Genomic DNA, 12562 nt, shown 5'->3' on the forward strand with positions numbered 1-12562 from the left:
TCGCGTGTCCATTTACAATGTGAGAGAACTTGAAGCTTGTGACTACTGAGTAATTCAATTTTTTTTTTTCAAACTTGTGACTAGGCAAATCACTGTGTTTCAAGAGTCATTTTGAATGGTGTTCAGGAAGGCCTTTGAATTGACAAAGAAGGCATTTTCCTTCTGGTTGGAGTGTGCCTTTAAGGTGATATTTTAAAGTTGATTTGGTTTTTTTTAAGTTAGCATTTTATGCAACTGTTCAAAATCTCAAAAGGTTTAATTTTCTAGATGTTGTTAGAGAACATGTAATTTATGTGTATGGGTAAGTCAGTGTTGGGAAAGTCAGGGGGTGTTTTCCAAAGTCACAGTTAGCTTGAGTGATGCTTTCCCTAAGTTGGCATGAAGTTGTGCAAACATGGAAATAGAGGCATTAACTCTTAAATAAGTTATTTGGTAATATTAAGTGATAAGGCAGTAGCAACTCTTGACATGAGGAGAATGCCAGTATTGATTCAGTAGGCTGTCTGGTATGTTGCTCACAAAATCGTGATTTTAGTCTCCGTAAAATACACTGAAAGTCAGAGTCTGTTTGAATCTTTGATGCCTCAGAGTCAGGGAAAAATTAGCAAAAGCTTGAGGTGCTGTGGGTAGTTGTGTCCGAGTACGAGGGAGCCTGAGGTGGCTAGCGTTTGTGTGTTAAATACCTTTATTACAGGCTTGGTGGGTTAAAACCCTGCCCCCTTTTCAGATGTTGGTTGGGAATCATCAGTTGCCTTCTTAAGGTGGTGGGTATCATCACTTGAGTCGTTCCATTGCATCTCATGGTGCACGTCAACCATTTTTCAGGCATCCCTACCAAGATAAAACGCCTAACCTATTTTTGTTTTGCTTTTTTCTTTTTTAGCGTTGCTAACATGATGACCTGACACCATACAGGACGGTCCTGACTATGCAGCGCAGGTACTGATGGGAAAGGATCCAATATGAGTGTAAATGATGTTGGAGGAAGACGACGCTTTGAGGATAGCGAGTACACGTTGCACATATACCCCGGGAGCATTGCAGAAGGGACTATCTACTGCCCCATCACCGCCAGGAAAACTTCCACGGCCGCCGAGGTGATCGATTCGCTCATTAATAAACTTCAGCTCGAGAAAACAAAATGTTACGTCCTTGCCGAAGTGAAGGAGTTTGGTGGGGAGGAATGGATCCTCAACCCTACGGACTGCCCGGTCCAGCGCATGATGTTGTGGCCTCGCATGGCCCTGGAGAACCGCATCAGTGGCGAGGATTATCGCTTCCTCCTCCGGGAGAAGAACCTGGACGGGTCCATTCACTATGGGAGCCTCCAGTCCTGGCTGCGAGTGACGGAGGAGCGTCGCAGGATGGTGGAGCGTGGCTTCCTTCCCCAACCGCAGCAGAAGGACTACGATGACTTGTGCAGCCTGCCGGACTTGAACGAGAAAACACTCCTGGAAAATCTCAGAAACCGCTTCAAGCAAGAAAAAATCTACACCTACGTAGGCAGCATCCTCATCGTTATTAATCCGTTCAAGTTTCTACCTATTTATAACCCCAAATATGTCAAGATGTACGATAACCATCAGCTGGGAAAGCTGGAGCCCCATATTTATGCTGTGGCGGACGTGGCTTACCACGCCATGCTTCAGCGGAGGAAGAACCAGTGCATCGTGATTTCGGGAGAGAGCGGGTCAGGAAAGACACAGAGCACCAACTTTCTGATTCATCACCTCACCGCCCTCAGCCAGAAGGGATTTGCCAGCGGAGTAGAACAGATTATTCTTGGAGCTGGACCAGTGCTTGAGGTAAGATGAAAACGATAGTAGCGTGGAAACTTTAACGGTACAAAAAACCCCCGAACCAAACCCCAAGTAGCTGGGGTTTTATTTTGACACTAGTCATAATAATAGCAGGGTTATCTGCTAAATGCTGATAATAAAGTTACAACAGTGTTAGCAATAAGAGAAGGTTGTGTTTCTGCCTATAGAATCCTACCTGCTTCAAAAAAAAAAGGGAAAATAAAAGTACGCAAATGGCTTTCTGACAAATTTATTAATGCTTTATTTTCACTCAAGTGTTTCTTAATACTGGTATATCTTGGTGATTTTTCAGTTTGAAAATGGAAATGAAAAAGCCTTTCTTGAATTATCGGTAGCCTTTCTTTATGGTACATTGAAAAGAGAATTTGTTGCACATAGTATATTGATAGTGTTGTATTTACGGAGTTCCTGTGCACTCTACTTCATTGAGCTGGGGAAGAGATCAAAGGTAACTTTCATGATCAAAATTCTATTTTCCAATCACGAGTACTTGATTTGGCCAGTGCTATTAGTTACATTATGAGGACTTTTCCTGTGTATGAAAGGAGATTAGACGAACTGCACCATTAACTTTGCAGATAGGAAACTCTAAAAAGGGATACAAACATTCATTAATTAATTTGCCTTGAGTTTGCCCCCGTAACTCTTTGAAATGGTTTTCCTTAGAATTGCCAGTTTTGCTTGTTAAAGAGTTTTGTTTGTTAAAGCCTGTCTGCACGTGGGTGACATGAGCATCAGCTTCAGCCATGCCGTTGTTCTTTGAAGCCGCGGTACAGAGAGGTGGCTTGATGGCTGCGTTTTCTTCTCTTAAAATAAAAAGTGGCTTCGACTAAAGGATAGTAAAACTCATGGATTTTGGGGGATTTGTTTTCTGTTTTGAAAGGGTTTTTTGGCAGTTGTAGACAAAGATACCTACTCTCTGTGTCTGTTTTCCATTAATGAGTCTGAGGACTTGAGTCAGCTTCGACTACCAGCAGAAGACTGGGAATCGGATGAAGGACTAGTGCTCGTGGATGTCTCAGCTAAGGATAAGCTAACAGCTTCATTTTGCAAAGCCAACAAGTTTTCTTCTGTTTTCATGTCAGGTAGAATGGGTTGAGCTAATTTAATCTGAAGTTAGCAAATGATTAAAGTCATTCGGGATGGGCTTTGCCCTGAAAAGCTGCAAAGCTGTATGACAAACTGAAGGTAAAGAAATTAAAAAGGCTTTTTTTTTTTTTTTTTTTGACAGTCTGCATGAAACTGTGTGTTAATTCTTCTAAAGCACACAGACAAGCGGACTCCCCGTTCTTGCACTCGCCAGTGTTTCCCCTGTTGGCTGTGCAAGAGATTATGGAGCTGTTTCTTGCTGGAGTCGATGAGAAAATATCAGACCAGGCTCCGGTATTCTGCAATTCATGGTTGTTACTGCAGTGACCCAATTAGGTGACCACATTAATTTAAGAAAACATGTATGAAAACTCTGGCATTCCACCTCCAATCCTGTTATTTATTTGAAACATTTGCATGCCTGTTTGGTTTTTGGTATGCTTATTAGTGTATCTTGTTGGACCAAGGTCCGCTTTATAGTTCTCTTAAGTAGTGTCAGAGAGAGCATCTCTGTCTAGCTTAGATTCCAGAGGCGGCAAAGAGAGGTCTCCATGAAAGTGAAGGTAGAAGGAAGTTTTGGGAATTGTTTTTTTCTTGAATTCTACTTTTTTCAGGTAAAATAGTCTATCTGCAAAACGGCCAGAGCATCACTCAGTCCACTGATGTAGTCCCTTAAATAAATGAACTGTTCCGCCTACTTGAAAGATTAAATCTCCCCCCCCCAAATACAGACTTACAGTCATTGCTTATGGTCAAACAAGCTTGTGTCCGGAGGCAAGAAATAGAGGATGCCCATGAGCTGCGCGTTTCTTTGCTTTTCTTTCTCTGTTGCTTATGTTATGGAACAGGGAGAGAGTGTGCAAGCGATTTCAGGATGGTGCAATTTGAAGATCCCCGGTTATCAGGATTCCTGTTGTTACCCCCGTGTTTCAGGATCGGAAGTTTAAGTCTACTTGCTTGGCTCTTGGATGGAGGGCAGCAGCGCAAACGGTTTACCGGTAATGCTGCTTTGGTGATGGGCACTTACTTCTTCCCGGGGACTGTTGCGTGTGTTGGGATTAGGTACAGGGGAGGGACGCAGTAAGCCTCTTTGCTTTCCTTTTGCAAGATCTGCAGCTGTTTTTAAGCAGGAAAAAAAAAAAAATCTGAATCATATCTGTTATTTCTTTTGCTTTTGGAACAGAAGTTTGCATTCCTTCGCTCTGGCAGCTGGACGGCTGCTGTTGTGCTTCTCTAGCTGCCTCCAGGTCTCTCGGAGAAAGTGAGGGTAATCCAGAATTTCATCTGCTCTGCCAGCGCCAATCCCAAATAGTCGCAAATCACGCAGGCTTAAAGATAAAATGTGCATACTTCTGCTTTTCCTTCCCTTCCTAAAATTTCCTAAAAAAGGGATCTTCAGAGAAGATCTGTTGTAAAGGGTTGTGTTACCCTGCCACCCATTTGCAGATTTGACCTTTTGATTCCTTGCGTTTGTGGTTGAAATACACTTTTCACTTCTCTGTAAGTTTAGGTGCCAAACTTGTGTATTTTTTTTTCTTTTTCCTCTTTTTCTTCATTCTTCTTCCCTCCTCCAGACACCTTCTTGGATCCCCTTGTTTTCCCTCTGCGTATTTAAAATCAAATGGTGTTCAGCTCAGGCTTGTCTTTTAGGAGGCAGTGACATACCTCTTCAAGCTGTGACTTCTGATTTAGGGAACAGAGCACAGCAAATAAGAGCTTACTCGGACCCGTTAATCTCTTTTTCTTTCCCTGCTTGCAAAGCATTTCTGGTAGCACGAGTGTTTGCACCGAACCACCCGTTCCTGGGAATGCCTTCGCAGTCGTGCTTGCACGGCAGGAGCGAAAGTGGAACAAAATTAAGATGATTTCCACCCCCCCACCCCATCCCCCCCGGCCTGCAGCTTTGCTGTTTTCCTAATTTACCTTTTTTGAATAACCCCAGGCTATTGTTTGAGACTTTTTTTTTTCTTGCATGAGATTCCTGTGAGCCTTGTCCAAATTGCACTTTTGGGGACGGCTGTCAAGGCAAGCTGTTACTGCCATCTAAACGTGGTAGTATTATCCAGCAGCTGTATGTAGCAGCGGCTGCAGTTAGAGGCGTGTACTGCGACCAAACGTGTCCTTTTAAAGTGTATTTGACATAAGTCCTATGGATTTTCTTCTTCCTTAAATGGGATTTAATAGGCCAGCTTCTCTTGTAGCGATCCTCCTCGGAGCGGTTGCAATATGCCTTTTTTGTTTTGTGGTAAACAATATTATAAAATACTTACATATTTATATATTACTTATTTGTGATAAATGGTATTACTTAGATACTGTACTTATTTTTCTAATAACAAGGTTCCAATTGGTTTAAAAAGGTGTTTTTCTTTATATTTTTTCCGTATTTTTCCCCATTTTCTTATAAAGCACATTTTTCCCTATAGAAGATTGCTTTTTCAGCAGGGTATCTGTAGAGCTGAGCTTACCAAAATTTTACTCTCTGGCTATTTAGCTTCAAGACTGAGCTGCTCAAATTCAATTGTTTTATGTAGTGACCAGAGGAAGAGTTGCACGTGCTGCAATTCAATTCTGTTTCCGATAGACTTCATGCAATACTTTAGATGGAAACTTCATTATGCTCAGCTTGATGCTCTATCAGGGACCCAGGGTGCATAACTCTGCTGCCACGTAGGTAGCTTGTTTTTCATTTAGATGCCAACCCTGATATTATTTAAGAAAGCATCGAGGAAGCGGGCCCATCAGGCAAACGCTTTACTCTGACAATTGCACTTTTTTTTGGAGAGGGGAATAGGAGGAGCTTCCTGTAGGCAACTTATGCAGACCGTGAAGTGTTTCTACTGCATTTCTAATTCTGAAAGCCACAGTTAAAGGTTTGCTCTAAAAAAACCCAAAGTGTTGTTATCACAGGACTTCCAATTAAGGGTGGTGAGACACTGGAAGAGGTTGCCCAGAGAAGTTGTGGATGACCCATTGTTGGAAGTGTGCAAGGTCAGGTTGGACAGGTTGAACAACCTGATCTAGTGAAAGATGTCCCCGCCCATGGCAAGGCGGTTGGACTAGATGATCTTTGAAGGTCCCTTCCAACCCAAACCATTCTGTGATTCAATTAGTGGTCTACCTGGAGAACTGGGGTTTAGCCACAGGGCGTTTTTACCCCATAGGTAGGTAACTCGTTCATGTGAACTTAGGACGGTGTTTTAAGACCCTGTTTTCTCTTTAATTAGATTAGCTAGAAACATCCAGATGAACTTTATATTGGAAGCCCAGCTTGTTTTCATAGACTTAAACCTTTAGAGGTGGGATCTAGGTGTGCTGCTCCCCAGCCCTCCCTGGGATCATCACCCTGCGCCGGTGCACGATACAGCACAGAGCATCCTCCTCTGTTGGGTGCAAAGCGAAACATAAACCATGCTTCAGCTTTCCTGGGGAGGTTTGAATGCAAGTTAATTTATTACATCATGTTACTTTTTTTCCAATTCTCAGCAAGAACGCAGAAGTAGCAAATTTCTCGCTGGCTCAGGTATTCCCAAAGGTCCCCAAACAGGTATCGAATGAGCCTAGATCTAAAGGAGTCTGCACCAGATCATTTTATCATCCGTAACTTTCTTGATGTCTCATTCGTCACAAGAAGTACTGCGATGGCAACTACAAAAACCAGACATGTTTTCTAAACAGCTGTTTACATGCATCAAACATCCCAGTGGGGATTTCTCAATTGCTTTTGGAAAAAAAAAAAAAAAATTTAGCAAAAAGAAATGTTTCTGTGACAGGCTGAGGAACGCTGCTGGTGGCGGAGGGTAGCTGTGGCTGTCCTTCACAGCTGATGTGCATCTGCAGCATCTATGCCGGGGAAAAAAAGGAGTTGATTGCTTGAATTGCTTTTGAAAAAATTGCAGCTAGCCTTTTGTAGTGGTGGCAATGCTATTTGCATTCCCAATAGGTGGTGGTTTGCATAGAAACCTTAGGAACAGCAACTGGAATTACTTTTGAATTTAATTTCTGGAGCAGTATTACACAATATGTGTGTTTTGCTTGTATGGGGAAGTTATAGCTTCAATCTTAAGGTCTAGAAGTCTAAAAGCTGTTATTTTTCTTATTTTTCTTTTTTAATCCTGATTGTTGGATTGTTAGAGGAAAATGTAAGCAGCAACTAAAAGTTATTGAGATTTATTTTGTAGGACTTTGCTGTGGCACTGTACAGCCTCCTTCCAACTGAATTAAGCTCTCGCAGCAGCAGCAGCTGAAGAGCTGGCCGCTGTTAGGTGCGAGTGAAAATGATACCGCGCTGCCAAAATTTCAGTCGATGCTGCTGAATGTTTCCAGAGTTAAACAAAGAGCTATTGAGTCGAGATTAAAAAAAATCAATCAACTAGAATCATCGGGCATGTCCTGGACTTTCGGTATATTCGACTGGCGTTGGACAACGCGGAGATGCTAAAGCTAAATGTGTATGCATCCTCCACTGCTTCTCCCAGGCAATTTGGCCGGACGCATGCAAGACCTGTAGTGATCCCAGGTAGGACCCAGTTCTGCGGCAGATCCCATTCCGTTAACTCCTGCAGTGCGTAGCCACGATAAGGCGATGCTCTTTTTATACAGCTAATTAAGGTGCAGTTATTTCCCTGCGAGAAAAGGCATTATCAAATCCAACATGTTCATATTTTTACTTGGAATGGGAATTAATGGGAGGTAAACTTTGGGTTTATTCCCTTTTTTTTCCTACTTGGAACAGTATTAATGGGAGGTAACCAAATTTCATTAACATGGACTTTAAGAAAAAACAGATCTGATTTAGTTCATGAAGTTCAGTTTCAGACACTGATTTTAAGTCATTAGGTTGTGTCTTGTGGCTCTAGAGGTTTTAGATCTTAAAAATGGATTTCTATGGAGGGGAGAGGCAAAGACTTGTTATTCTGCTCATTACTCCCTTTTGATCATTTTTAACCGATAATATATACAGTTGTTTTTGATCTCCTGCGTGGTCTGAGTTTGGGGTAGGTGTTTAATGCAGCAGCCAGGATTTTTTCGCCTTGCATTTTTCCCTCCCCAGTGCATGGAAAGGTTAGAGAGGGAGCAGCGCACAGAGATTATACAGATGATGCCTAATGTGGGAAGAATTTGTGCAGGCCTCCGCCGGCAGCAGTGACACAAAGGAGTCATACAGCAAGGCTCATGCACCAAATGCTTTTCACCAGCGCTTTCAAAATGCTGTTATTCTTTAGCTGGGGATATTTTACAGTTTCAGGCTCTGTATCAAATAATGTCTTGTTCATCCGTTTCTCTGATGCTGAATTATTCAATCTTTTTACTTTAGAGGCTTCCTGCAATATCCAGATTGGCTGTATCGGTGGCTGAGTTTAATTTTTTTTTTTTCTTCATTATTTGCTATTTTCAGCAAACGTTTTGTCACCACCAAATACAGTTTATTGTGCTTAAATGACAGAAATGGTTATTTCTGACCTGAGATGACTGCAGGAAAATGGATTAGTTATTAAAGCAGGTTTATGCGAAGCTGCCTTTTTTTCCACCCTGAAGAATTAGCAGCTATTTTGTTTCCAGGAGGGAAATGCTAAATAAAACCCCACCTTTGCCGGGTGGAGCGCTTGTCTTACAGGGAGCATTTTATTGAACAAGCACGTGCAAGCATCCCATCTTTTCCCTCCCTCCTCGCCATCTCTTTTTGGGGGAGTTGTTTTGTTTTGCCATTTGTTCTCATTCATACCCTTCCATTTTTATCCTCTTCTTTAGTTTTCTTTCCTTAATCTCTTAGGGTTTCACTTTTCCCTCTATTGATCTATATCTAGATATTTTGTACCTAGAGATCTAGATTTTGTAGATATCTGGATCCCCACATATCCGGATATCTGGATATTTTAATAGATATTTATCTATGTAGATATCTATAGATCTATAAAATATAATCCTGAGTCTGACCTGAGTGGGGACCATGTTTTCATGCTTGCATGCAACCATAGCGAACCCAGATGATGCTCAGCATTATACGGTATTGGAGAACGATTGCCTTCCTTAATACCATTTTTTTTTTAAATATTCCACTGACTTATTGCACCACTGTATCTGTTACTTGGTTTTGTATTAAGCTTCTTTTTTAAACCTGAATATCAAGGTGCACTTTTTGTAAAGCATGAAGGAAGGACCTCTTCTCTGAAAGCTTTTTGTTTCATTTTTCACTATATATACTTATCAGAGTGCTACATTATCATTATGCTATTTGATAAGTCATGTTTTTGATCGAAGATTGTGCTGCTACTGTCCAGTACGGCTTCCATGAGGACTTAATATCGATAACCGAGGCGCAGACTTTTTATCCCTAATGTGCGTAGTTAATACGGCACTCTCTTTTTCTACTCACGGAATGAGAAATTAATGCTCTAGTAGGGATTTTGTTTCTTTCCCTCCTCTCTTCTCCCAGTCAAAATGCAGATTTTGTCTTTAGGACCATTTACTGAGACCCTTTTGACTTCTTTCATGGCTGGGGAACCCATATCAGATTTTACATGCTGGGCTTGGGTGCTGGGTGGATGCCAGGTAAGTGGTGTGCTGCAGCTTGGTCGCCCTTGGTGGGGAACGGAAGAGCCTGAGAACAAGGAGCCTTTGTAGGACAGGGACTACACTCAGCTCCAGAGGTAGCAGTTGACAGATTTTGCCTTTTTTTCTGGTTTCTGCTGTCCCCGTGGCTTTTCCAGGCACAAAACATGAGTGCTCTCCACTAAATGTCTCTGGCGAGTGTATTTTGTTTTGCCGCCCGAGGAGCAATACCCTCTCTTGTCTGCTCAATGACAAGGTGATGGTGTCTTATTGAGCTCCAGGAATTTGAACAAATTGTTTCCCAAGGCAGTAAATAAAATTTTCTGAATCTGTCCTCAGTGTCTTCAAATGTGAGAGGTGTTCCCTTCTTATTTATAGCACAGAAATTGCTATTGTCACTTATTTTATACAGTGGAGAGACAGAGAAAATGCAATTATTTAGGTTTTTTTTTCCTTTTAATGTCTCCAGTGATTGTTGATGTATATAAATCTGAAGGAAGAGGGTTACTTCTGGAGTTGGTGCACGTGGCTGGCGCTTGCTCCTGCCTCTTCTTCACTTTGCTTTCCAGTATGAGCCTGGACAGGTCTGCAAGCATCGTATTTGTAAAGATACTGAAGTACCTAGCTGTCCTAGATGGAAATTAAACATACATTATATATGTGCATATACACCCTATATATACACGTTAGCAAGTGATTCAGCACGACAGGGAGGCGTTGTGTGGAGGGAAGCAGCCGGTGCTGAGCCCACGTGTGCACTTCCAGGGTCTTACTGCGGATGAGCTCCCATCTGGTCCTGCAGCAGCAGACCTCAGTTGCCTACAACCAGGATTTAGTTTGAACCGCAGCAGTTTTGGAGCATAGAAACTGAAGTGGATTTAGTGGGGGGGTCAAGAGGTTCCCTTTGAAGATCTCCTGAGCCAACTACAGCACTATGGCAATGCAATGTATACGCCCTATTTCCCCATATGCTTCCTATAGGAAGAGAGAAGTCAATGCGTTCATTGATGACTGCAAGTAGAGCACGAGCATCGGTGTGAATAGTGATCATCGTTTAGGGTTGTGTCAACGACAATGTCTAAACCCAAGAACTGCCGGGATGAGCGGTCTTGACCATCTCTTCTGCAGCTTGGAGAAGATTGCATTTGCTTTGTGGTCCCAACGTCTGCCAGATATAAAGAAGCTTAACCAAGTGCCTCCTGCTTTGAGCAAGTAGCTTTGCCGAATTCAACAGAAATCAATTAAACAAAGTAAAGCAATATAGCGAAGCATAGGCAGGTAGCTGCTCCAATTTGTTCAGCCTCTAAGTTTAAATATTATGTAGAGGTTAACTTAAAGCTCAGCGGAGTGTGTGGCAGAGGGTGATGGAACAATCCTTCCCCAAACCCACGTTGCACAAGTCTCGCTGAAACTGATGGCGGCAGTTTGGGGTAGGCAAATAAAATCATTGTTTCCCATGTTTGCGGAAAGGATCTGCCTTAACTGCAGCAGCCGATTGCAACTCGCTTTTATTCGATTAGTTAAGATGGATGAGGGATAAACGTCGTGCCAGACAGCTGAGCCTTTGGCTTTGTCACAGTGATTGGGGATTTGGACTTTTACGGGCAAAGCCTGTGATAGAGAAGATGAAAGGACAAGCTGAATCTTAAGAGTTATTATTGAGTTTAAAACAGCGGAGGCATTTTGCAGGTCATTTATTTTAGGACCTATAAAGCATTTTAAAAAAACAATTATGTCCATTTTGCGTCAGTATGAGCAACAAGTTAACGAAGCTTTCTATCACTGGGATGGTTGGTGTCCCATGTGCATCGCTGCTCGCTCCCGTGAAGCTTTGCGTTGTAGGTGAGCACCACTTCTGTTTTGCAGAGAAGAGCCTTGGAGAGTGAGGTCCTCCTCCTTTGCCCACAGGGATGGCTGCACTCAGCCCGATGAAGGCTTCACCTCATCCTTCATCCCATCCCTGGGAGGACATCAGGCAGGGCAGGGTGAGGCTTCCCTGCCGGTCCCACCACTTTCGGTCGTCTGTAGCTCAGGGATCTCCTAAATTGGCAGCCATCTCTGTCTAATAAATCTGGATGGGTTTTTGGGGGGTCAGCTTGGCTACGTGAAGCTTGTGATGACTACCATAAATTACCTTTGTTCCAGCCAGCACCATAGGAACAGCAGCATGCTGCTTGCTTTTTGGCCTACACCTGGATGGCTCTACCACGTGCTGCTAACCCAGTAAGGATTTTCATAAAAATGCGTCTTACGGCTGCGTGAAAGCTAAAGTTTTTGGTGGGTCTTAATGACACGATTGATAAAATGAACGGTGTCGATGTTATATAGCTGCCGTCCACCTATGCTGGTGCTTGTCAGCTGCGGCAAAGCCATCTGGATGCGGAGTGAATAATTTCATCTTCCTTGTTGTAAAAGCAGAGCATTTTTAAAATGATATATTTCCATTTTCAGGAGTCCTAGCCCTACCAACGCCCATAAATAAAGCCAGACTAGAGGAAAAGATGGTACAATATTGTTTAAGAATCGAAATAATCGAAAATTTAGCACAGCACAAGACAAATCAGGATGGTTGGCCATTCCGAAAAACATTATTTATAGTCATGAAAGCAAATTCTGTCAGTTACTTCCATTCTAAAAGGTACCAGGAAACCATATAATTCACTATAGGAGAAGTAGGGATCTGAGTAATTGTGATTGTTTCTGATTTTAAGCATTACTGGATATATTTAATACTTTTGCATTTACCAAGATGGTCAATTTAATGTGGACCAGTTCATGCTGTTATGGGCAGACCGGTAGCAGGGTGTAATGTGGTGGTTTCCAAGCGGTTCCTATGCAAATATTTAAAGAAATGCTAATGCCACATGCTACGAAAATATGAATTTTGGGGGGGTGGTGGTGGGGGAGAAATAATTTTTAAAAAGACCTTTTCAGAGTAAGAAACTCTGTTTAAAACTGACCCCTCCCCTCATTACCACTTTCAGGAAAGTGAGGTTTTGAAGAAGGAGAGCACAGGTCTCAGAAAAAGGGGTATGTGTACCAAGAAATGCTGGGGATGAGACTGACTTTTCTTAATTAAAAAAAGGGGGGGGGGCAAGGTG

At 42.4% G+C, this 12562-nt stretch overlaps 1 protein-coding gene across 1 annotated transcript in view; it reads left to right on the forward strand.

The window, feature by feature from the left end:
- The first annotated feature begins 962 nt into the window (after positions 1-962).
- The window catches only part of MYO9A (myosin IXA), a 153116-nt gene continuing 141516 nt past the window's right edge, over positions 963-12562 (forward strand). Inside the window, exon 1 of the mRNA XM_009319912.1 lies at positions 963-1805. Coding sequence (XP_009318187.1) covers positions 963-1805 — 843 coding nt within the window. The remainder of the gene's footprint in view (positions 1806-12562) is intronic.

The sequence above is a fragment of the Pygoscelis adeliae genome, unplaced genomic scaffold, assembly GCF_000699105.1.
Source record: "Pygoscelis adeliae isolate BGI_AS28 unplaced genomic scaffold, ASM69910v1 Scaffold303, whole genome shotgun sequence".
NCBI lineage: Eukaryota > Metazoa > Chordata > Aves > Sphenisciformes > Spheniscidae > Pygoscelis > Pygoscelis adeliae.